The sequence below is a fragment of the Rattus rattus genome, chromosome 4, assembly GCF_011064425.1.
Source record: "Rattus rattus isolate New Zealand chromosome 4, Rrattus_CSIRO_v1, whole genome shotgun sequence".
Taxonomy (NCBI): Eukaryota; Metazoa; Chordata; class Mammalia; order Rodentia; family Muridae; genus Rattus; species Rattus rattus.
In genome coordinates, this window is record NC_046157.1 from 129,383,317 (window position 1) to 129,406,880 (window position 23,564).

The window sequence follows — 23,564 nt, forward strand, 5'->3', positions numbered from 1 at the left end:
AAACTCAGGTAAGCAGAGGCAAGAGGAGTCTGCATGCGATTATATCTACAGTCATCCCTTTCCAGCCAATATTTAACAGCACCCTCATTGTTCTCAAAGGGCCCTCGATTAGACGAAAGTGAGCCCATCACCAGCGTCTCTGCAGCTCCCAATCATCTATGGGCATTTTTAAATGTTTGAGGGTATGATGGGACCACGAAGGAAAATAGGGAAAAAAAAAAAAAAACCGAACCAGTTGCCAGGAGTTCATGTACAAAGAGACTTTCAAAAATATTAAATGCCAATAATCCTTAAAACAGCTATAGCACCACAAAAGATTCTTTTTAACTACATTTTATTCATTTCTTGAGGGAGGGAAGATGCACATGAGCCACAGCACACATGTGGAGGTCAAAAGACAATGTACAGGAGTCAGTTCTCTCCTTCTGCATGTGGGTCCCAGGGGTTAAACTCAGGTCTGCAGGCTGGGTGGCAAGTGGCTAACCCACCGGGCAAGCCTTCCAGCCCTGTGGTTTAAGATATCAGTTTCAATACGGAATTTTCTTTGGAGGTCTGGAAAAAGTGTTACATCAGGTTCTTATTGTTTTATGAGGGGTGCCACATGTGTGTGTGCACCAGGATGAGCATGTGCAGAGCTGAGGACAGCTCTACAGAGTAGGTTCACTCCATCATCTTTACGTGGGTTCCTGGGATCCAACTCAGATCATCAGCCTTATACAACAACAGGCTTTACCTGGCAATTTCACCGTCTCTCTGTGTCTTATCTGAAACAGCTTTGAAAGGCACAGCAATATCAGTTGTCTGACTCACAGGAATTTATGCGGAGCTGGCTAGATGGCTCAGTGGTAAAAAGTGTTGGCAACCAAGTCTAATGACCTAAGTCTGACTCTCTACACCCCATGGTAGAAGCAAAGAATCGATACCCATAGTTCCCTGACTTCCACACATGCAGAACACAACTCGCAAACACACACACACACACACACACACACAGAAACAAAAAACTAAAAATTCTTAAATGTAAAAAACATTACACTAAATATAAATTTTAAAGTAATTTAACATTGCATTGTAAATGTATGTTAATAAATCGTATTTATCTTGCTGAAATATAAACCTTTTTTAAAGATGTCTTGGTCCTGTGTCTTGTATAAGAATTCTGCCTTTTTGAGTTTATGTTTACTCTCTATTTAGAATAATGGGAGTGGGGGTCTGGGGATTTAGCTCAGTGGTAGAGCGCTTGCCTAGCAAGCGCAAGGCCCTGGGTTCGGTCCCCAGCTCCTTAAAAAAAAAAAAAGAAAAGAAAAGAAAAGAGAATAATGGGAGTGAAAGCTAAAGTGCTCGATCGCTCTTTCTTTCTCCTCCTCCTCTTCCTCTTCCTCCTCCTCCTCCTCTTCCTCCTCCTCTTCCTCCTCCTCCTCCTCCTCCTCTTCTTCTTCTTCTTCTTTCTTTTTTTCGGAGCTGGGGACCGAACCCAGGGCCTTGCGCTTGCTAGGCAAGCGCTCGACCACTGAGCTAAATCCCCAACCCCTAAAGTGTTCTTTTAAAAGAGGAGGATCCATCTCTTCAGGGCTGGACTTTCATTTACCCTGAAGCAGATAGTAAGGTATTTAAGGGAAGCATAAGTTCCTTAGAAAAGTCCTTTGTACGGAAACAGGTATCAGCATAATTCAAGATCCTGATATTATCACACAGGACATGGGAAGTGTGTTCCTGGCTAAGCAGAAACTTGAAAGGAGGCATATCAAGATGCCACCAGGAGTTATCTCCCCTGTTAAAACTCTTCTTCATTTGCTGGTCTGGCTTTCTGGTTTGCTAAGGTAGCTCAGCATTGGAGATGATTGTAGGCTCCTGTGCTATGCAAAAATAAATAAATAATCGAGAAAGGAGTGGCCATGCTACCAACGCAGCATTCAGTGGGTGTGGAGGTGAAGGAGACAAGCCAGGCAGAGGCCAGCAGGTGCAGAGACCTCGCAGCAGAGTGAGGACTCTGCCAGAGGTGGGTCTGACCCCATGGGCAGAGGTGTGGTCAGTGCTGCCTCTCCAGAGTTTCCCCATAACTAAGAGGAGAGACATGAGCTCTACACCTGCTGCTGCCTTTTTCCACTGTGAAAAGTATAGCCTTGCAAGTCGGCCGCACCCGTGCAATCAGACGGCCACAGGAGGACACTGTGCTCAACTGCTCTCTGGGTGTGTGACCTGTACAAGTGTCAATCATCCTCCCTGCTCCTGTTTTCTCAACTCTAAAGCAGGAGTGACCACCTACCTGCTCTCGTGACTGTGTGGATTAAGAGAGGTGATTCACTGCAAAGACCTAGCACACGGGAGTGAAATCAGTGCAAGCCACTATTATGCACAGGCCATGAAATGCCACCATCAAGTACACTCCCCAAACCTACCAGTGGGCTGATGTGTCTAACCAGATCAGAATCTCAGAGTTAAATCTGTGCTTCCTCTCCTCACTCCTGCAGCATGCACATGGTTGGCTTGCAACCCAGTACATAGTGAGTCGCTGAAAATACAGGATGGCCTGATAGAAAATAAAATGTCCAAAGGTCCCACACTGTGGCCAGAAATCCTGCCTTCAGAGCTTCAGGGTTTGTATTATCTGGCCACTGCCACAGCTGCCAGACAGTGCCTTTGGCAAGGAGATGGGTGACCGGAGTGTGAGCTAGGACTTGGCAAAGAGATACTAAACCATAAGGCCTCCAGGCGGGAAGCTCCGAAAGGGCCAACTGCTGAAGCTGTTTGTCTACCAGACTCTTCGAGAGAAATGGAACAGTTCTGCTGCCGTTAGCAAACTCGCGTCAGAAAAGTAGACCATGCCAACGATAGACGAGGACCTCGGCAAACCTGGCTTTGTAACTCTGAAAAGGCAAAACTGAAGGTAAGAGTCAGATTGACAGGGCGGTCAGTTCAGGAACAAACCCTATAGTGCTTTGCCTCCATTCATAAGGAATGCACCCTAAAAACTCAATATAAAAGTCCAACTCTAAAGTCCAATTGCAAAAGTCTGCATGACTACTTATTATAAGCTAAGCACACTGCATTTGCATGTGACGAAACCTTCTTCAGCCTTATGATTAGCTCAGTTCTCCCAGGATGAACTGAGCTAATCATGCCTTACTCTCCACCCATGAGGAAATGGTCATCTTACTATATTAATTACATAGGTCGATAACAATGTTGCAGAGAGTAACCAACCAGCTCCTCCAGTTGTACCATCACATGCCGGTGTTTCCAGGAAGCCCCTCAGTCCTGGGCAAACAAAAATGGTCCCCAAAATACTTCCAAAGGAAAAAAAAATAACAAAAGGACAGGCTTACAAATGCAGAAGTGCTAAGTGTCAAGCTTGTTCGCAGCACAAGCTCCCAGTTCCTCTTCACAGTAGAAAACTAAAAACTGCAGCAGCCTCCCCCTTCCCCCTTAACTTTTTAATTCTCCCAAAACAAGTTAGAAAAAAAATCATAACCCTTCTCTTGCTGGACCCGGAGGTCACTGTTGAACTGGCTGCCAAAGTGATATAACCACAGCCACCCAGCCAGTTCCAGCCTTCAGTGTCAGAGGACAGAAAAAGTCATGGATGATAACCTCTCGCTTCGACTACATCCAAGTTATCAGCAGCCGGAATGTGTCCTCAAACCAAAAATCAAAGGGCTGTAGCCAAAAGTGGAGATTCGCCTTACAAAAGGGACATTGAACGGACCAGAAGAGTGAGCCCGGGATGGCCACAGCATCCCTGAGGAAGGGGCAGGTGGCCCCAGCTCAGAATGAAGCAGGCATTCCATGCAGGTGGCTCCCCGCCCACAGTGATGGGACAAAGCTCTTCTAGGAGGAGTTTAATCCACAGGTTGTTAGCACGAGTACCTGAGGTTGAGAGCCAACTTCTAAGAAGTGAGATTCAAACAAAAAGTAAGACTATATAAGGCAAGAAGAGTACACTTCCTGGGCCTAAAGAAACACAGAAACCATCTCTGCTCACCACTGCACCTCACCCCGCCCTACCACCACCACACCCCGTCTTCCTCTGGCTTTGTCCCAGGATAGACTGGTGGTTTTTGGGTGTTCCTGGATCGCAGAACTCCTTGGCTCTTTCTATTTGTCAGGAGATGGAGTCAAATGAAGGTTTTACCCCTTTCTCCCCAGTGGCAAGTGGAGTTTACTGGGGGAACAAAGTGGGTGTAACTTAGAAAGATTCCCAACGGCAAACATCTTTGAAAAAGCCTTGCTCTGAGAAGCCAGAGAATAATTTCCTGGGCTGCAGAGCCCAGTGGTACACTCCTCACCCAGGCTGATGTACCTGAGGAGAAAGCTCCTTCTCATACCCTACTTAACACATCTGCTGAAAAGAAGGAGAGACATATCTCAAGGCCCCGATAGCGGCCTGGGAGGTGGACACCACCAGCCAACACTGAGGATCTTGAGGAAGACTTGCTCCATTTTCCCAGTCAGCTGATTTTTTTTTTACTTAGAAAATAAGGAATTCAGGGTAAATGATTAGCATCTTTCTAAGTAAAATTCTACACAGAATTCTTTCATATGTAATAACATAGCAATGCCTACTAGAACCACACTGTACTCTGCAGACTTAAGAATTAACAAAGTAGAGAAATGTGTACCATCAACGTTGACAGGACTCTGGACACAAGACAATGTAAGACTTAAAATAAGCAGATGTCTAACAGTTGGCAAAAATTGGGAACAAAGGGTAGAGAAAATCCTAATATCAATTTACAAGCATTTTAAATGCTCAGTGGCCAACGAGGAGGGGCAGGATCACACAATTAACAGCTGCTCTCCCTGCTAAATTTAACAGAGTTTTAAACTTCTGAACCAAGGCAGGGAAGGAAGAAAGGGGGGCTGTGAATACTTAAGGTAAAAGCAAGCTGAACTAAATTTAATCTAAAGGGGCAAAACAAACCATTGTGGCTCACTACTGCAAAGGTTGCACTTAAGTTGCAAAACATTCTGGCTGAATTCTAACTAGCAAGACACCAGATGCATCCTATTAAGAAGTTTGAGGTGTTTGATAGAGGGGGCTGGCCTGTTTGATACCATGTATCAAAGTCAAGATCGCCACGCTGCTTATCAGGCCCCCAAAACAATGTTCAAGTCAGTGTGGATGAATAAATCGGGACATGAATAAAGCTTCGTCTTTCCCCCTTGTAAAGAGCTGTGAAGAGGTTTGGTTTGGTTTTGTTTCACACAATTAAGTTGAAGTTCCGTGAGTGTCAATATCTAGATATGTGGTAAAGACTGTCAATCAGATTCAATAAATAATCCCATTCCTTCAAGCCAAACTCCAGGGCTGCCGGGTGTGATGTCTCAGTCAGAAAAGCAACAAAGCTCATGGGCACCAGAGCCTGCGAGCTCAATCCGGGACCTGACTCCATCTCCTACTCGGAGACCTGGGCCGAGAGCACGCGTCTCTCAGCACCCCCAATCCCACACCCCACACCCAGCCCCTGGGCAACTAAAGAGGAAGTCGGGGTGTCCTATCCAACCGATGAAGGCAGGCTTTTGCACCGGAGCGGGGATCGGCCAGCCTCTAGCCTGGCGCGGGAGAGGTCCGGGGCAGAGGGGCTGCGATCCTCTCTCCCGCCGTCCACCTTCCTCCCCCTGACCTCAGGGAGCCTTCCCCCGAGGACCCCCAGGCTGACTGCTCCTGAGTGCACGACACAGCCCGAGTCTCCCCTCTCCCGGTGCGGCGGCGACCCGCGCCCGGCGGCCACTCCCGCACCCCGCCGACCCTCTCCGGCCGCGAACGCGCACTTGCGACGGTCCAGGGCGGAGACTGCGCGGGAGCCAAGCCCGGAGGCAGGCCGTGCACGCTCAAAGGCTGCGCGTAAACAGCCCGGGGCGCGCTCCGCTCGCTCGGCGCCCGCCGCGCCCCCTTCTCCGCGCCCCGCGCCCCTACCTGGTCGCAGAGTTTGAGCACTGCCATTCTTCCGTTCCCGCGCGCGCGCACATACAGCTCTCCGCTTCGTAGATGTCAACGCCGGGAGCCCGGAGAAACGGAAGGGACGGCCCGGGGAAGCGCCAGGAGCTGGGCTCGCGAAGGTGACAGCCCTGCCACCGCTCGGCCGCTGCCGCCTGCCTCCCAGAGCCCAGCCCCGGCTCGCGGGAGTCGCAGCCCGGCCCGCCCGCCTTTATACAGGAAGTGCCGGCCGCTGCCAGCCGGGCCGCCACTGACATCACCGCGCGCTGCCTCGCGCCGCCCGGGCCGACGCTGCCTCCTGCCGCCCGCGGCGGCTCCTCGCAGCCCGCGGCCCCGGCGCCCTCCCGCACCTGCACCCCGCTCCGCCAGGAGCGGGCCGAAAGGGGAGGGGGGCTGACGCCGACCCTCCCCAGCAATCCCACCCGCGCGCACGCCACTGACGGGCAAGCCCTCGCAGACACACCCCAAGGGTCCAGAAAGCTTGCCACTCACCCGCCGCCAACTTTCACCTTAGAGACTGCGTCACACCCCCTTTCCCTAAACCTCTTCCCTAATCAGATTGCTCCAGAGCTCCGAATTTCTGCCACCTGGGCGCAGGGCTGACACTCTCTTTGTTTACTATAAGGAGGCCATGGACGCGTTGTGACTCCAGGGCTTCTACCACTGTAGCAGTGGAAGGAACCAGGGCTTTGATCCACCTCCTAGTTAAACCACACACTATCCTAACTTGGGAGCCTAGGCTTGGGGTTGGAGATGGAACTGAGAAAGGGAAAAAAAAAGTCCTAAATGACCGCACTAAATAAGTCCTAGCTGGTTTATTCCTACACGATTGTAAATTGCATGCTGCCCACTCCCACCTTCCACACACAGAAGACAGCTGTCTAACAGACCGGGCTTCTAATACAGCGGTAGCAACCCATAGTAAGTGCTGATATTTCTGTGATCTGGGAAAGCACTTATAAATTCAAGCAGTGGCCGGGCATGGAGAGATGGGGCATAAGCGGGTAAGATACTGTGCTGGCTAGCTTTTACCGCTGCTTGAGACAGGCTACAGTCATTTGAGAAGAGGGAACCTTGGTTTTTTAAAAAACAAAAACAAAAATAAAAACAAAAAACAAAACACTCCCACCAGATTGCCCGGTGGGCAAGCTAGTGGGGGCATTTTCTTAATTAAGGATTAATGTGGGTGGGCTCAGCTCACTGTGAGCTGTGTCACCCTGGGTGGGGTAATAGAGCAGGCTGAGCAGGCCATGAGCACCAAGCGGGTAAGTAGCCCATCCCCCTGGCATGTGCTTCAGTGCCTGCTTCCAGGTTCCTGCCTTGAGTTCCTGCCCTGGTTTCCTTCAGGGATGAACTGTGCTGTGGTAGTGGAGGCAGAAAAAACAAACAACTCTTCCTCAAGTGGGTTTTTGGTCACGTTTTTGTCACAATAGAAATCCTAAGTAAGACAGGTGCCTACTCTCAAAGGACACTCAGATAAACCGGACAGCCATCGCCGATTAATAGAATTCCAAACCGAAAGGATCACAAGGAGGAGTACTTAGGAAACAAAAGACCAGACTAGACTGGTGCCAAGGAGCAGGCTCCCTGAAAGAGAGGGAAAGCTGAGATCTAAAGAAGAAAGCGAAGTCGGGAGCTAGGCCACACCCCGGAAGTCGCTGGTGCCCCTAGCAGGTCCTTCAGGACTGTTGAACAGCAAATCAAAACTGCAAAGTGACTAGGTAAGATCGAACGCTGGCCTCGCACCTGCCTCAAAAGTTTACTCACAAACCAGTTGTAGAGTCTTCCGCCCCGTGGCCAGTGCCTCAACGAAGACACTGGGAGAAGGGAGCTACAGCAATGGTGTCGCATCCTTGCCTTTATCTTCCGCCCACTCTGGCTGGTGAAGCCGCTAAATCCCAAAGCTACTCCTACCTGTACCCTAGACACTGTGATTCTAGTGATGCAGAAAAGGGGGTCTGAGGAAGCCCCATCCAGGGTCACTGTGGCCACCAATGAGAAGCAGACACGTACCCCAAAGCCACTGCTCCTAAGACCCTTCTCGGTTGTTTGCTGCTTGTATGAAACACCTCTTCATGCTGCTGTTTGTCAGTTTACTGATATCTTGCATAGATTTATAAGTAAATGGGACAGGGAATTTTTTTTCTTTTCTTTTTCTTTTTTCTTTTTTTTTTTTTTTGGTTTCTTGTTAATCAGAGATGATTCTTTTTCTTTTCTTTGTCTATTGGATATTTTTATTTACATTTTAAATGTTATCCCTTTCCCAGTTTCCTCCAGAAACCGGATATCCCATCCTCCCTTCCCCCTGCTTCTATGAGGGTGTTCCGTCACCCACCCACCCACCCCCTCCCACCTCCCCGCCCTGACATTTCCCTATACTGGAACATCCAATCTTGACAGGGATTCTTTGATGTCCAACAAGGCCTTCCTCTGCTACATTTGCAACTGAAACCATAGATCCATCCTTGTGTTCTCTTGAGATGGTGGTTTAGTCCCTGGGAGCTCTGGGAGATCTGGTTGGTATAACCATATTTCTAAAGAGAGATAGCAAATTATGTACATTGACAGATTCACTCAAGATCTGCTTTGGGTCATCATGGATTTGCACATGCATGAGTTCTTGAGTCAGGGTCAGTTCCCCTACCCACCTATCCCCTCTCTTTATGAGATAGTCTCTTGCTATATTGCTGGCAACCTGGCCTTGAACTCTCTGTCCTCCTATTCTGCATCCCAAGTGGGAGCTGCCACAGCAGGCTGTCACTGAAAGGGAGGCGAGCCTAACCCGACAAGACATTTTCTATCATAGAAATAGTAAGTAGTGTTTTAATGTTGCCTTCACTTTCCTGAATTGAAATTCAAACATAACATTATCTACTTACGCAATTCCAATTTCCTGCCCTAATTAGATAAGAAATGAAAAAGAAATGGATAGTTTCTGAATATTCCAACAACTAAATGATATACATGCCCCAACCCTACTAAAAGACAAAGAAGTAACATCATAGATACATTGTGGCTGAGAGGACAATGTGTCCTACAATCCAAATGTGTAGTATCAACAACTCAAATGTCAAGAACAGAGAAGGCACAATCTCAGAACTGTAGACTAGGTCAGGAGTTCAAGGTCATCCTCAGCTACATCAGGTTTAAAGCCAGCCTGACCCTGCCTCAAACCAAAAACAACAAAAACAACCATGAAATGACTTTCTAAGTAGAAACGCTTGCTCTGCAAGCCTGAAAACTACCAGTTTGATCCCCTGAACCCACATAACAAGTCAGATGTGATACAAAGTAATCTAAGCATGTCTATGGCAAGCAAGGTGAAGACAGGAGACCAGGCCAGCTAGCCCAGAACACACAGCACAGAAATAACAGATCCTACCTCAGAGAAAAAGGTAGAAGCAAAGAACCAATTGCCCAGAGTCATCCTTCAACTTCTTCACTGCACCTTAGCATGCATGTGTACACAAACACACAATCAATTGTGTGGCCATAGGTGTAATGTTGTGAAATTTGAACTGGCCAAGTACCTAATAAAAAGAAAAAAAATAGGGTAAAATAATTAACTTGGGTACCTTTCCAGAGAGTCAGGACTTACACGTTAATGTATCTTTACGTAGTGATTCTGTAAAATACATTAGTCATGGGCAGCAACAGAAAAACTCTGTAGCATATGGGATATGGAGCTGCAGGCTTCCACTAAGCTATCTCCCTGATTCCTGCTGTACTGAGATTCTGGGGTGGCAATAGCCAAATGACACTGGCACAAACACATGAACACGTGACCATGGGCAGCAGAGACAAAGATGCACTTAAAGTTTAATATTTGGCAGGATATCAAACCTAAAAATTAAATATGTGGGAAAACTTTGCAATGCCCCTGAATTTTATAGCAGGCAAACCCATGGGCCTGCCACCTGCAACCTGGCTTTGGCATCACAATGAAGTCCTCCTTCTCCCCGAGGCTCCACACTGAGCCAGGTCACAGGTTACAGGTCACAGGTCACAGGTGACACAGAACCCCTTGAAAGAAAAAGTCCTCTTCGGGGGCACTCTACAGCACTGCCATAAATAAATGCTAAAATTCTCCTCAGAGGAACCTGCTGTTATTTCCAGGGTCACGGAGCACTGGGACAAAAGAGAAGCCCAAACATTTCAGGGATTATTAGAGACTTTCTAAACTGGTTGTAAGATTCCAAGTACCCTCCTGGTATCCACCAATCAAATTGTGGTTGATGGCAATGGTAACCCATGAGCTTTTACACGGGTATAAATCACTGCAGACCTATAATATAGTTGCACGTGTCATATATGACTGAGGATGCACACTCAGTCGGTACCAGAATCCTAAGGTTTCTGCAGTGAAGGCTATCATGGTAGAGTGTGATAAGTTATTTCTCTGCCAGTGAAATGAGCCAATTCAAGCCAGATTAGAGTGTATATAAAGGCAGGTTTATTGGGAAACCACTCAGGTGAGTTGAGTGGTCCCAATGAATGAGGCCAGGGAAGTCTCCATGGATATGGAGGGTGGGATCAGTGGTACAGTTGCAGAGAGAGAAGGGAAGAGAGACAAAAATGTCTGGATTATATAGAAAAGAGCATCTGGGAGAGGGGAAGCCCAGCCTCTGGGCTGGAAAGTTCAGGTTAAAGGGCAGGGTATGCCTGGAGAACCTAGAGACCAGGTCCACTTTGGTATGTTAAATATGCACCTCAGCTGTTTGTCCTGGGTCTGAACCCCAACAGGATAGACTGACCAGAAGCCCTTTGCAACTATTAATAGACTAGAAGAATGGGGGTAGTACTGAGTCATACAGAATGTAGACATCAGCGTCACCATAGAACATATGGGGTTGGTGCGGCGGTGGAACAGAACATCCCCATTTAACTAACTCGTTTGATCCATGCAGCTGGCAGAAGGGCTCGTGAGTTCAACTACAAACCGGTGTTAACTCAAGTAAGAGTTGTGCCAGGTGCCCAGTGCTGTAACTAAACTTCAACAAAAGGACACAGAGCGAGGCGCCTGGCATACGTCCATTGAGAGAGCAAATGTTTTTACAATTCCAGTTTGTATGGACTGAGCCCATGAGTTCACCTTTTCAATCTTGTTTATGTAACAGGAGCTTGCCTCGATCTCCGTGTTAAAGACGCCTCAGATGATTAGATCTGAGAACAGAAAGTTCGTGTGTGAGATACTTTAACAAGACACATATGTGCCAGAGTGTGGGCTGCACTCCCCAGGAATTTGTCATTTTGCTGATGTTTCTGGTGGTCCAGAGATCTGGATGCTATCAAGATGTCCCCTGAGAAGTAAACGATAAGTTGCCATCCTTTACAACACTGCCCTGTGTCAGTTTGAGCGCCCCTCGGGGCTCCATATGTTAAATTTTGGTCCCCACTCAGAAGGTGGAAACTTAATCTACCTGTGGAATTTCAAGGGAAGAGCTTTGCAGTTGATTGGAGTAAGAGAAATCTATTAGGGTAGGGCCTTGTGGTTGAAGTATTGTTGGCTGTATAAGAAGGAGAGAGTCTCTCTCTCTCTCTTTCTCTCTCTCTCTCTCTCTCTCTCTCTCTCTCTCTCTCTCTCTCTCTCTCCCCTCTCCCTCTCCCTCTCCCTCTCCCTCTCCTCTCCCTCTCTCCCTCTCCCTCTTCCTCTCTCCCTCCCTCCCTCCCTCCCCCCAACACATGTTCCCAGATGGACTCTTCCTTTCTTTCTCTCTCCTCTCTCTTTCTCTGTCCCCTTACTTTCTCTGCCTCTACTCCGTTTCCCAAACTCCCTTCCCACATCCCAAATAAACTTACTTTTATACTAGAAGAGGAGGGCACAAGAACAGATACCTACCTATGTACAGCCCACTCCATTTCTTGCCATGTAACAACCTTTACCCAACCCAATTCAGGATTGGCCAGCAAGAAGGCTGTCAATAGATTAACTCCTCCAGAAGTCTGAGCCGAAATAAATCTCTTTTCTCTAAAACATAGCAAGTCTGTGGCATTGTGTTATTGGCAACTAAAAACATGGATGAAAGCAGGCTACTAGCAAAAGAGACATTATACTTGCTGTATCCCTTTGGAATTTAGAAGCAAAATACACCATATCTGAGTGTATGCTTTGACCTATTTACCAAGTAACCCATACTTGGGCTCTTTTTGTTAGGAATGAATGAAAATTGTTGGGGGATGATTTTGTGCACATGTCTGTATTTAGATGCTGATTTCCAAGCCCAGACATCTGGTTGCAGTCCAGACGCAATGGAATGGTCAAGCATCTCTGGTCTTAATGTTATATAAAAATTATTCTCCATCACCTCTGATTGGTTAATAAAGTGCTGACCAGCCAATTAGCTAGGCAGAAGAAAACAGGGTGGAACTTCCAATCTCAGTCATAGGGTCCCAAAGCAGAGGAGAGAGTAGAGGAGGACCACAAGGAGAAGAAGATGTGGAAAGACCAGGGGGATTGGCCATGAGATCCCAATGACAGAACAGCCATGAGGACACAGGTGGACCAAGCCAGCCAGGGCAAGACCAGATGGTAAGTAACAGTCTAGAAGTTTGTCTGGTTCTTTCTCCCAGCCCCATGCTCCCAGAAATAAAATTCAGACTTGAAATATATTTACAGATACCTTGGCCATGTAGCTAGGTTCTTCTCTGACTAGATCATAACTTAACATAACCCATTTATTCTGACCTACATTCTGTCACATGGCTGCTTACCTGTGCTCAGGTACCATGCATCCATCTTGTCACATCTTCCCCAGGGAAATCTTCCAACCCTGGCACTATACCAGAATCCTCCTGGATGTCTCACCTCCTATTTCCTGCCTAAGCAATAGATCATCAGATTTATTATTGACATCCATACAGACATAAGATATTCTCCCTATAATTCCCCCTTTTTAATCCAATAAAAGGCTCTTTCTTTTCTCAATTATAAACTGAATACATTTTGGTGAGTCTTAGCAGCATAGTTGGGTTAGAATAGATCAGAATCTTCCCAGCTATTAGTGCTGCACCTTGTTAATAAAAATACCAGGTCCTTGTGTCATTTACTCAGGAGCTAAAATGGACTAGATCAGGAGTAGAAACACCTTGCAGTTATCTGGGAGCAAAGGGGCATAAAGAACCCCCCCCCAAGAATTGCTTTTACAAAAAATTACCCTAGAGGGGGACCCTATAACTCAGAGGAAGAAAATATTGGAAAGGTCTGTGGCAAATAGAGATGCTATGTAGAGTCTCTGGTGGGCTTGATTAAAAGAGCTATCAAGAAGGCATTCGTTCCAAAGCAAGCCATTTCCTCTCCTACAGATAACTAATCCATTTGATAAAATGGGTCTGGCTTGTTAACTGAATTTGACCGGCCATGAAACATCAAGTTTGCAGCCTCAGCTGCTCTTATGAACTAAGTATGTCTGACCTACCAGCCATGAGACTGAGTCCACGCACAATACCAGCACAATACCTCTGTCTTAGTTAGGTTCTTATTGCTGTGAACAGACACCATGACCAATGTAAGTTTTATAAAGGACAACATTGAATTGGGGCTGGCTTACAGGTACAGAGGTTCAGTCCATTATCATCAAGGCAGGAGCATGACAGCATCATAGCATCCAGGCAGGCCTGGTGCAGGAGGAGCTGAGTTCTACATCTTCACCTGAAGGAAGCCAGGAACAGACTGAGCATCCCCAGGCAGATAGGAGGAGGGTCTCCAAGCCCACCCCCACAGTGACACACTTCCTCCAACAAAGCTACACCTTCTAATAGTGCCACGCCCTGGGTCAAGCATATGCAGACCATCCCAGCCCCCAACACAGAATGTGCATAGAAGAGACTGAGCAGGCTCAGAAAGCATAAGTTGCTCTAACGCGTAACTTAGATTCATCTGATAATTACTCCTGGCATTTTTGTCTCCTTGAAGAATTTAAGGCCAAAGAAAAGTTTTATAGATGGTTCTCAGTGTCTGAGCACAAGCTGGTGATTCTACCCTCACAACATCAGTGAGGAGTTTCCTTAATGGGAGTCATTTCTGGCAGCAAACCAAATGTCTTCGTCTGGCTTGAGAGGTGCCCAGAGATTGGTGTTCACTCATGGATGAACAGTCACCAGCCTACAGAAACAGCAGAGATGGAGTCATCAGAGAAAAGGAGATGAGGAGGAAGCCCATGCATGCATCCATACTTCAGAAAGTATGAGACTGTCCCATGCGATTGCTCGCTGTTCAGAAGGGATGACATAGTCAAGTAGAGTTGGCCTCTTCCCCTATTCAAAGTCACCATAGTAGCCAGAAGTGGTGGCAGTGATCCTGGATACTCGGGATGCTAACACAAGGAGAACAAGAACTTAAGGACAGACTGAGAAATTTAACTAGATTCTATAAATATGAAATAAATGAAGCAAATAGAGTCATGGAGTCAGAACTGAAGTCCATGCACAGGCTCAATGTCATAGGCTTCTCTACAGTAAGGTCGCCATCTGACAGCATTGGAAATCAACCAATGAGTTCTTATTTCCAAGAGAAACCGGTTGCCTGGTACTGGTTGGTTACACAGCACTTGCTTGCTACCTTAATATCATGGAGCCACAGTCATTTATATTCAATATAGTAGGCACATAATGTAGATATTGATTCCCTTTCATGCTCAAACTGTTTCTGACAATACTACCACCCATGAACACAGTTTGGACCTTATGACAGTCCTCACGATATTACTTCATGATATTACTTCTTTCCAAGGAACTCACTTTACAGCAAAGCAAATACAGGAGTAGAGTCACACAAATAGAATTTTCCAGTCTTACCCTTGACCTCAGATCAGGTAGATAGAGCAGACTTCAGAACATGATAGAACTGAATGGCCTACTGACAACTGAACTCTGGCACCAAATAAGAAAAACCACAATAAACATTCACATTCCCTCCTAAGGTAAAGAAAGGCTACTGCTGTGTATATTTTGAATCAACATACCACATCTACACCAATATTTATCCCAAAATATACAGGTCCAAGAATCAATCATAGGGTAATGGGCAGTGGTCACATGGGTAGAAGTGTTTCATCTCATCACCACGCCCAAGAGTCCACTCACAACATTGCTGTACCTGTAACTTGAGCTCGACAGGGTCAAGGTCTTAACTCCCAACAAACAGATGATCCTAGCAGGGAACAAAATATTGGTCTCACTGAATCCTAGACCAAGACCAGTACTGAGCCACTTGAGATTCCTCAGTCTATGGGAGCAACAGACAAAAAAGAGGTTATGACTCTGGCTGGGAAGCTGCTGTTTACCAACAGGAAGTTTGTTGACTTTCCACACAGGAAGTACTGTGAGTACAGAGAAGACTGTCTGTTTGAGAGTTTCTACAGCAGCTCTTAGCTTTGTAGAAGAAACTTGTAACTACTTTGTTCTGTGTTTTTGAGAATGGATCTCACTCTGTAGCCCAGGCTAGCCCCTAACTCATCACACTCCTCCTGCTTTGGTCCCCTGAGTGTTAGGATTACTGGCATGAGCCTCCATGCCTATCTAACAGATAGCTATAATTCCAAATGTCCAGTGCATAATGGTCAGCTCTGAAACCATATACACCAAAGAACAAGACGGACTCGACAAGTTATATTAATGTTTTCTGCATTCATATACATACATACTTACATACATATATACATACATGCATATGTAACAATCAAAGAAAAGAGGCTTTGACTCTTTGAGAGTGGTGGGACATGAGAGAGGGTGGAGGTTGGGTATCTGGAAAGGGCTAGAGCAGTGGTGCTCAACCTTCCTAATACTATGACCCTTTAATTCAATTACTCAGGTTGTCATGACCCCCAACCATAAAAGTCTTTTCACTGATACATCATAACTGTAATTTTGCTACTATGGTTTTCTGATGGTCTTGAGCAACCCCTGTGAAAGGGTCATTCCACTCCCCAATGGGCTCATAACCACAGATTGATAACCACTGGACTAGAGAGAGAAAAGGGGGAAATGATGTGATTCTACTTCTTTTTAAAAAACATATTTTAAAGAGTAAGTAAAGAAAGAGAAGGGGGAGAAAGAGAGGAAGAGCAAAAGAACTCTACACTGGATTCAGACCCGTTGGGTAGAAGAGTACAGGTAATTCGTTGGTGACAAGGAAAGGGACCCCTTGTTACTGACAGCTGCTTCTGAGAGTTATGGTCTCTCTACTTGCTGCTTTCTTCAGCCCTCTTACATCTAGTTCATGATCTCCATACTAAGTTATTATGTTAAAAATAATGTGGTCCGTTTGCCTTTTCCTGATTAGGTCCTAGATAACAGCATAGTTATAGCCCTAGAAGAGAAATCACTGTACATTAAAACTTTAAAACAACATTAGGATTATACATAAAATGGGCTAAATTTCAGGGCCAGATCATTAAACAGACTTTTCACCTCATAAATATCCAATGGGACATTTGAGAGTCCATGTTTCAAAATGTTTTAGCCCTCTAATTTCTATCCAGTAAATGCTTGGACACTCTCCTTTCATTAAAAAAACCAAGTAAGCCCCTCCAGTTTAAAAAGCACCAGCTAAGAGGCTATCCTGAGACCTACTGCACTACTAGAGTAATGGTAGCCTGTGATTTTAATAAGTCTATTCAGTATACTAGATCGCATTTTATTATACTTTTTGTTTATTTAATTTCAATTTTTAAAATTCTATAAATATAAATATGTCTATATGTCCTTGTGACATATATATATATGTACATATATATATATATTCACAAAATATGAACATGCACCATTATAGTAGAGGTTATGGTGTGCTCCCAGTTCCTACATTCAGGGCACAAGCATATATTTAAATTAGTCAAATTGGGGCTGGAGAGATGGCTCAGTGATTAAGTGCACCAGTTGTGCTTCTAAAGGACCTGGGTTCCATGCCAGTACCTACATGGTGACTCACAACCGTCTGTAACTTCAGTTCCAGTGGATCCAAGCCCTCTTCTGGCTCCTACAGGCACCAGGGCACACTCACATACATGCATACAGAACATTCATGTGCATTAACTTATAAAGACATCAACTAATCTTTTTGAAATTTCTAATAGTGAAATGTTTGGGAGGGTTGGGAAGATAACAGAGTGAGACAGGAAAGCTAACTAACACAAGGGGTGTTTGGAAGGCTGCATAGAAATCTATTAGAAACTCAGCACACAGATGTGTATAAAAGAATGCCACCTGAAGTTGCCCTCCATGAGGGATAATGTGCCTCCTGGAAGCCATGTGTTGCCAAATACAAAGCCCAGGGCTGGGTTGGTGAGAGGAATGGCCCAGAGACCTGCGAGATAATGCAGGCAATAGCCATTGCTCTGCTTGCTCAGTAGAACCTGACGTGAGGCCCTTTACTGAAGACATCACACACTTTGGTCACTGTAGGCTTAGATTTTTCAAATCCTACTTTTACTAAGGGTTCTTAAATGTTTTAACGTCCTTTCTAGTCCACCACCCACCAGTGGTTGTGGAAAGGAAAGGTTATTAGGATAGAGGAAATGGACCTGTTTAAAAAGAGCTCTTTGGAGCAAATCCATTCTGCATTGTCAGGATATAAACCAGTAGACCAGTTCAGTAGTGTCCGGATAGCAAACATGAATCAGCAGTGGTGACACAACCCAGCAGAAACAGCCAGGCCTCTGTGGAATTGGCGTGAGTCAGCAGGAGCAACCAGGACCAGCAGAGACACCCAGAGATGTTCTCTGCCGTGCCTCTCTCCACAAAGTGAAGCTCAGGAAAGACAAAGATGCGAGACCAACAAAGCGTTGCAAAGCTAGCCATGCAAGCTCATCACTGTCTGTTAAGTCCTATTTGTATTCCCTCTAAACATTACGCATCCTCCCAAAACACCATGTGAGTCTGTCTTAGCCAAAGTCCACGTCAGTCTGTATCAGCTGACATCATTCTGCCAATAGGCCTGAGTCCACAGTATTGACAAAAAGCCACCAGAACACCACCAGAGGTTTTTGGAAGTGTTTCTTTCTATGAAGTCATGACAAACAATGACCACTAAGGAATGGCAAGGCGTACCAATACCATCCAGGGTCGTCCGCCATCTGTGGGGTCATTTTTATTTCCTTCTTAAGATCATGCGTCCTTTCATGTGTCAGCTTCAGGAAAACATCCTTCCCTCTGTGTGCCCCAGCAAAACATCATTTGATATAACTGACCTTCCAAAGGAGCCAGAAGTTTCCACTTCAGGGCACAGTACCTGGAGAAATCGAGTTGGTACTGACGTGGATGCCACCTCCTCCTGAGGGCTGGCTTTCCTAGCCTCAGCCAGTCCTGTGCAGACCACTGGAGGAGGAGAGTCACCAACCGTCACATAGTGTGAACCCTACGAGCTGCAATCTGGAAATGTGTGTGCATAGGTGCAATAATGGAATGACTGTTATTGGGGGGAAGGGGGACCAACCACCCCATAGGAGGAAATTCGTGCCTGGTGCTGTAAATGTGGCCAAGAACCTGTAACTGGGGGATCTCACAGTCCCCAGGGTGAATCTACTAGTATTATTTTAATAAACGATCATAGTAAGAAACTGCCTTCTAAATCTGCATTTCTAGATCCATAGATTAGTGAAGCTTTTAGTCCCCATCTTTGTGCAATAACTATTTAACAATAGTTAAATACAAGACTCAAAGCTGACAAAAGCACGGAACACAGGCATCTATGAGTGCCCAGCCATATCTGTAATATGTCCCATTAACATCCAAGGCTCGAGGCGTATTTCAGAAGAGGAGGAGAAAGACTGTAAGAGCACATGGCTGAGGACTGGGACAAAACTGTGTCTTCCCGCCCTGACAGGATGGCCTCACTGCAGCTGTGGCTGCCTGGACAAGATCAAGCCAGTCAGCATTCTAGCACAGACAGGAGATGGAAGACGGAGCTTGCCATCCCCATGGTCTCAAGCACTGGGTCCGTGACAGGGCCGTGCTCAAGCCAACTGTACACACTCACTCAGGACTTTGTGCAATCCCTACAAAGTGGCCTTGCCCCTTCTCAGTCACTGTGTTACCTAGCTCTACTAGAACTGTGGAGTATATTTCTTCTCACACTGCGCCTTTGCACACTGATGTTTCCTAGTTGGAATCTCACACCCTCCATGGCATCTCCATTGGCTCCTACTTGTCCTTGGGGATGTAGCTTGGTTATCCACGAAGCCTTCCCTTACTCATGCCACCTCCCAAGTTTGGATTAGGAGTTTCCCAACGGTTTATGCTTAGTGCCCACTGTTATTGCCTTTCTCCTTTTGTCCTATAACTGCCTGTTTACATTCCCATCTCCTCCCTTAGAACAGAGACTGCGTTTTAATCCACAGCTCTGTCTCTGGCTTATTTCACAGCATCTGCTTCTTAGTATATGCATTGAACAAACAAAAGTTTTAATGCATGTACTTGAATGAGTTATTTAACATAGTTAAAACATCCTAGGGGTTGGGGATTTAGCTCAGTGGTAGAGCGCTTGCCTAGGAAGCGCAAGGCCCTGGGTTCGGTCCCCAGCTCCGGAAAAAAAAAAAATTCTTAACCCTGTCCAAGTAACAGTAATATACATTCTTCAGTGCCATCAGAAGCTTGAAGAAAACATGTGTGAAAATGCTTAAGAGCAGGAAGGAATGCATACATAGAGAAGGGAAAACTCATGTGACACTACCACAATGGAAACATGAGAGAAAAACATGAGCCACACCGTGTCATCCTGTCACGTACAAAAGCTCGTCCAGCGAAGCGAGCACACAACCCTTATCTTGTTCCTGGCCTAAAACGAGTGCCCAAATGTTTCAAAAGATAGGACAGGTGAATTTAGTGACTAAGCCATTTGTAGAAATACGTCTTCCTCCTTCTTTATATTAAGATGTGTGTATTTCTTTCTTAAAGACCAAGTTGCTGATCTTCCTCAACATTTTTTGCATGAAATAGCTTTACTTTTCAAGTTATTTTTAGCTATGTGCATGTGAGTACATGTGCCCCTGGAGGCCAGAGACATAGGATCGTCCTGAGCTGGAATTACAGGTTGTTTGCAGCCTGACGTAGGTGCTGGGAAGCAAAGTCAGGTCCTCTGCCAAGGGGACCTACTGTGGCATAGAGAAGTAGTTCAGTGCCTAGTGGATGCCTCCTGCAACCATTCAACAGCTGAGTCACCTCTCTAGCCCCTAAAGTCTTACTTTTCAAAATTTTCACAAAATTACACAAAACAACACAAGCAAATTCTTGCATCCTATCGTCTAGTGATTTGGATGAAGATACACTAACAGGGGCCTTGGTGCCATGTTAGTATCCGTTGTTCTGACCCTTAGCCAAAAGAGACAACCTAAAGGCTGGTTGCTACTTCACACAAGTTACAAATAACTATTTTTATTATTTTTCACAGATAAAGCCCAGTGAAAGAGAATAGTTTAATTCCTTTCTTTCTTCAAAGAATTTTTTCCTACTAGACTAAGGATAAAAAAGGCCACATTGGTACATGTAGCTTGCCTGAACACATACACAAGCAGACAACTCATTAAAGACACACAAGATAAAATGACAAAACCAAGTCTGTAATAAGTATTAGATTTGCTACTCTCCAGGAAGTAGAGGGGCCTGTTGTGGCATGGAGAAGTAGTTCAGTACCTGATGGATCCTCTTGTTGAATGAGTATGTCTCCAATGCCAATTTCTGGAAAGATATCACATGGGAAATATCCAGAGACTTGATCTTGTTCTGCCAGAAGTGGGTCTGGAAAATGGTAGTCTTTTCCTGGGTGTCCTATGCCTAGTGCTGCCTGGGACCCCAGTGCCGGGTGGCTTCCTTACTGTGAACTCTTCTTCCTCTGCAGATGGTACTATCTATCCATCTCAACCTTGGCCTACATCAGCCTCTGGTTCTTTTGCTTATGTGCCTGAGACACCTTTTCAGTGGCCTCCTTCTCAGCCTGCAGCAGAGACTGGACTCACAGGCCCCAGCAAATGGCCTGAATTCAGATCAAAGTCCCTCATGCCTGTACCTGCTATTTATTAATGAAAGAAAGAAAGAAAGAAAGAAAGAAAGAAAGAAAGAAAGAAAGAAAGAAAGAAAGAAAGAAAGAAAGGAAGGAAGGAAGAGAGGAGAGAGAGAGAGAGAGAGAGAGAGAGAGAGAGAGAGAGAGAGAGAATGAATGACCACACTGATGAATATGACTGTGGGGCTTGGAGAGTCATAGGGTTAAACTGGCTGTGCTACCCAGGATATCTGTCTTTCCATTCAGGAAGTTAAGGTCATTTAATGTTACGGTAAGGTAAACTTATATAACCTCGTGGAATACATGGCATGGACTTGGTTTCCCATACATCTTTAAAACAAAGCATTGACATAAAACGTTTCAGGTTTGCAATGAACTACTCCACAGCCCCTTCCCTCCACTACCTAGCAGCCTTCACAGTCTCAGGTCTGGAAATGCATCCTTCTGCCTCATGCCCTTCATAGGCAGGAGAGAATTTTGATTAAGTACTGCATGCATTTGAAAGTTTGATCAGACATGAGAAATATCCAGAGACTTGTCAAATGAAACAAAAACAGAAACAGAACCCAAGAGCCTTCAGTAAATGTGGCTGTCAGGCTTCTACCAGAGAGTTAGGTTTACAGTTTAGCATAGATGTGTGGATCTGTTTTTTATAATTAGCTTCATTAGACTAATAAGTAATTGTGTAAATGTTGGTCCCTAGTTCCCAAAGAGGTCAAACATGTTTTAATGCAAATAAGTCTGTCCTAAATTACTATTCAACAAGGAATGCTCTCTATCGTTATATTACCTTGGTGTTTGACCAATGGCATTATAGTTTTTGTATCCAGAGTTTCACATATTGGGCCTCAGGGATAGCTCAGTGGTTAAGAGCACTGGTTGCTGTTACAGAGTACCCAGCACACACATGATGGCTGAAGCCCCCTGTGGTTCCAGTTCCAGGGGATATAATGTTCTCTTCTGGTGTTCACAGGCATTGCATGAATATAGTACAGGACTACATGCAGGCAAAACACCCATACACATTAAAAAGATCTTTTAAAATAAAAATTAACGGTTCACGTGTATCTAAAGGAAGGTGGAGGAGAACCAACACTTACTGTCCATCCTATGTTCCAGGCACAGTACCTGGCCTGAAAGTTCCTCCCCACACAGTTAATTCTGTTCTCCTTGCTTCAGGATTTGGGGTTTGCTGTTAGACATCCCATTTTGAGTGATGGTAATTTATTTTTCTGCACCTCTCTACTTGAAGTCCCTTCATGTTGTGGCTTGTTTCAGAGTTGTTGTTTTAAACCCACACACACATGGTCACATACTGTGGCTTCAGTCCTCCTAATATCTAGGCCATAGGACATTTGCTCTTGATTGCCAATTTAATGGCATTTAGGATCATTGTGAAACAATCTCAGGTGTGTCTATGAGGGAGATTTTATGACTGGCCTCACTTAGGATCCACCCTAAGCATTACAGTACCATTGTATATAGTTTCAACATCCATATAGTAGCTGTCAGGGTTTTGCTGTTTTCAAACTGGGACATTTTCAACTCTCCCTTTTCATCCCTAACCCTCCCCACCAAATCATGAGATGAATCTATGTTGTACAACAAATACACCTTTTCCTTATAAAGCTATTGTAGGGGGTGGTTCTGATGCTCTCATTGGGAATCTGCATGTGAACACTGAGGGTCCTGCTCCCCATTGGTTCTTGATTGAGCAATAAAGATGCTAGCAGCTAATGGCTGGGTGGAACTTCCAGGTTCCCACAAGCAGACAAGTAGACACAGGAGGAGGAAAAAAAAATGCCATGTTTCATAGGGAGAGAGAGCCACCAGCCATGTGAGATCTCTGATGGAGTGGCCATTGGCCAGTTCCCCAACTGGGCCTGGGGATTGCAAGTGGGAGATTAAATGCAACTAAGTTGAGGGCAGATTTAGAGGAGTTGAGCTGCGAGTGAAGGCAAGGGCACCTTAGCCACCACAGGAGGCTTAGAAATACCCTGCCACTGAGCTAAAAAGCATATTAAAAGTAAGTTTATGTGTGCGTGTCCTTCTTACCTTCTTGCTGCTTCTTACCTCCAGGTTACAGGGGTTCCTATCGTGACTTCCCTTCATGATGGACTATAAATGTAAGCTAAATAAATCCCTTCCTCCCTAGGTCATTGTTGATCATAGTATCACAGCAATAGAAACCCTAAGACAATTAATTACTTTGTAATGTAATTGTATGTTTGTGCATATGGTGGCTGCAGCAGTGCTCACCCATGAAGTCATTTTGTAGAGATCAGAGGCTGATGCCAGAAGTCTTCTGAAATGTCTTCTTTACCTTATTTTTATAAGACAGTGTCTCTATCTGCACTTGGAGCTTGTCCTTTGTGGCAGGCTAGCTGTCCCCCAATCACCCAAGATCCACCCACCTGCCTCACCCCACAACTACTGAGGTTACATAGAGGTAACACCATGCCTAGATTTTAAGTGAGGACTGGAGATTTTCACTCCCATCCTTATGCTTGTATGGCGAGTGCTCTACCCATTGAGTCCTTTTTCTTGCCCCTAAAAATTCATTTTAAAAGATGAGATTGTAGAATCCTGTATGTGGCAACCCACTGTAATCACGCTATAAGTGTAGAATACAGGAGA

The 23,564-nt window shown here is 45.5% G+C and overlaps 1 protein-coding gene across 1 annotated transcript in view; it reads right to left on the reverse strand.

Annotated features, from left to right (window-relative positions):
• The window catches only part of Ankrd44 (ankyrin repeat domain 44), a 277,873-nt gene extending 271,707 nt beyond the window's left edge, over nucleotides 1-6,166 (reverse strand). Inside the window, exon 1 of the mRNA XM_032901107.1 lies at nucleotides 5,918-6,166. Coding sequence (XP_032756998.1) covers nucleotides 5,918-5,944 — 27 coding nt within the window. The 5' untranslated portion in view covers nucleotides 5,945-6,166. The remainder of the gene's footprint in view (nucleotides 1-5,917) is intronic.
• Between the last annotated feature and the right edge of the window lie 17,398 nt (nucleotides 6,167-23,564).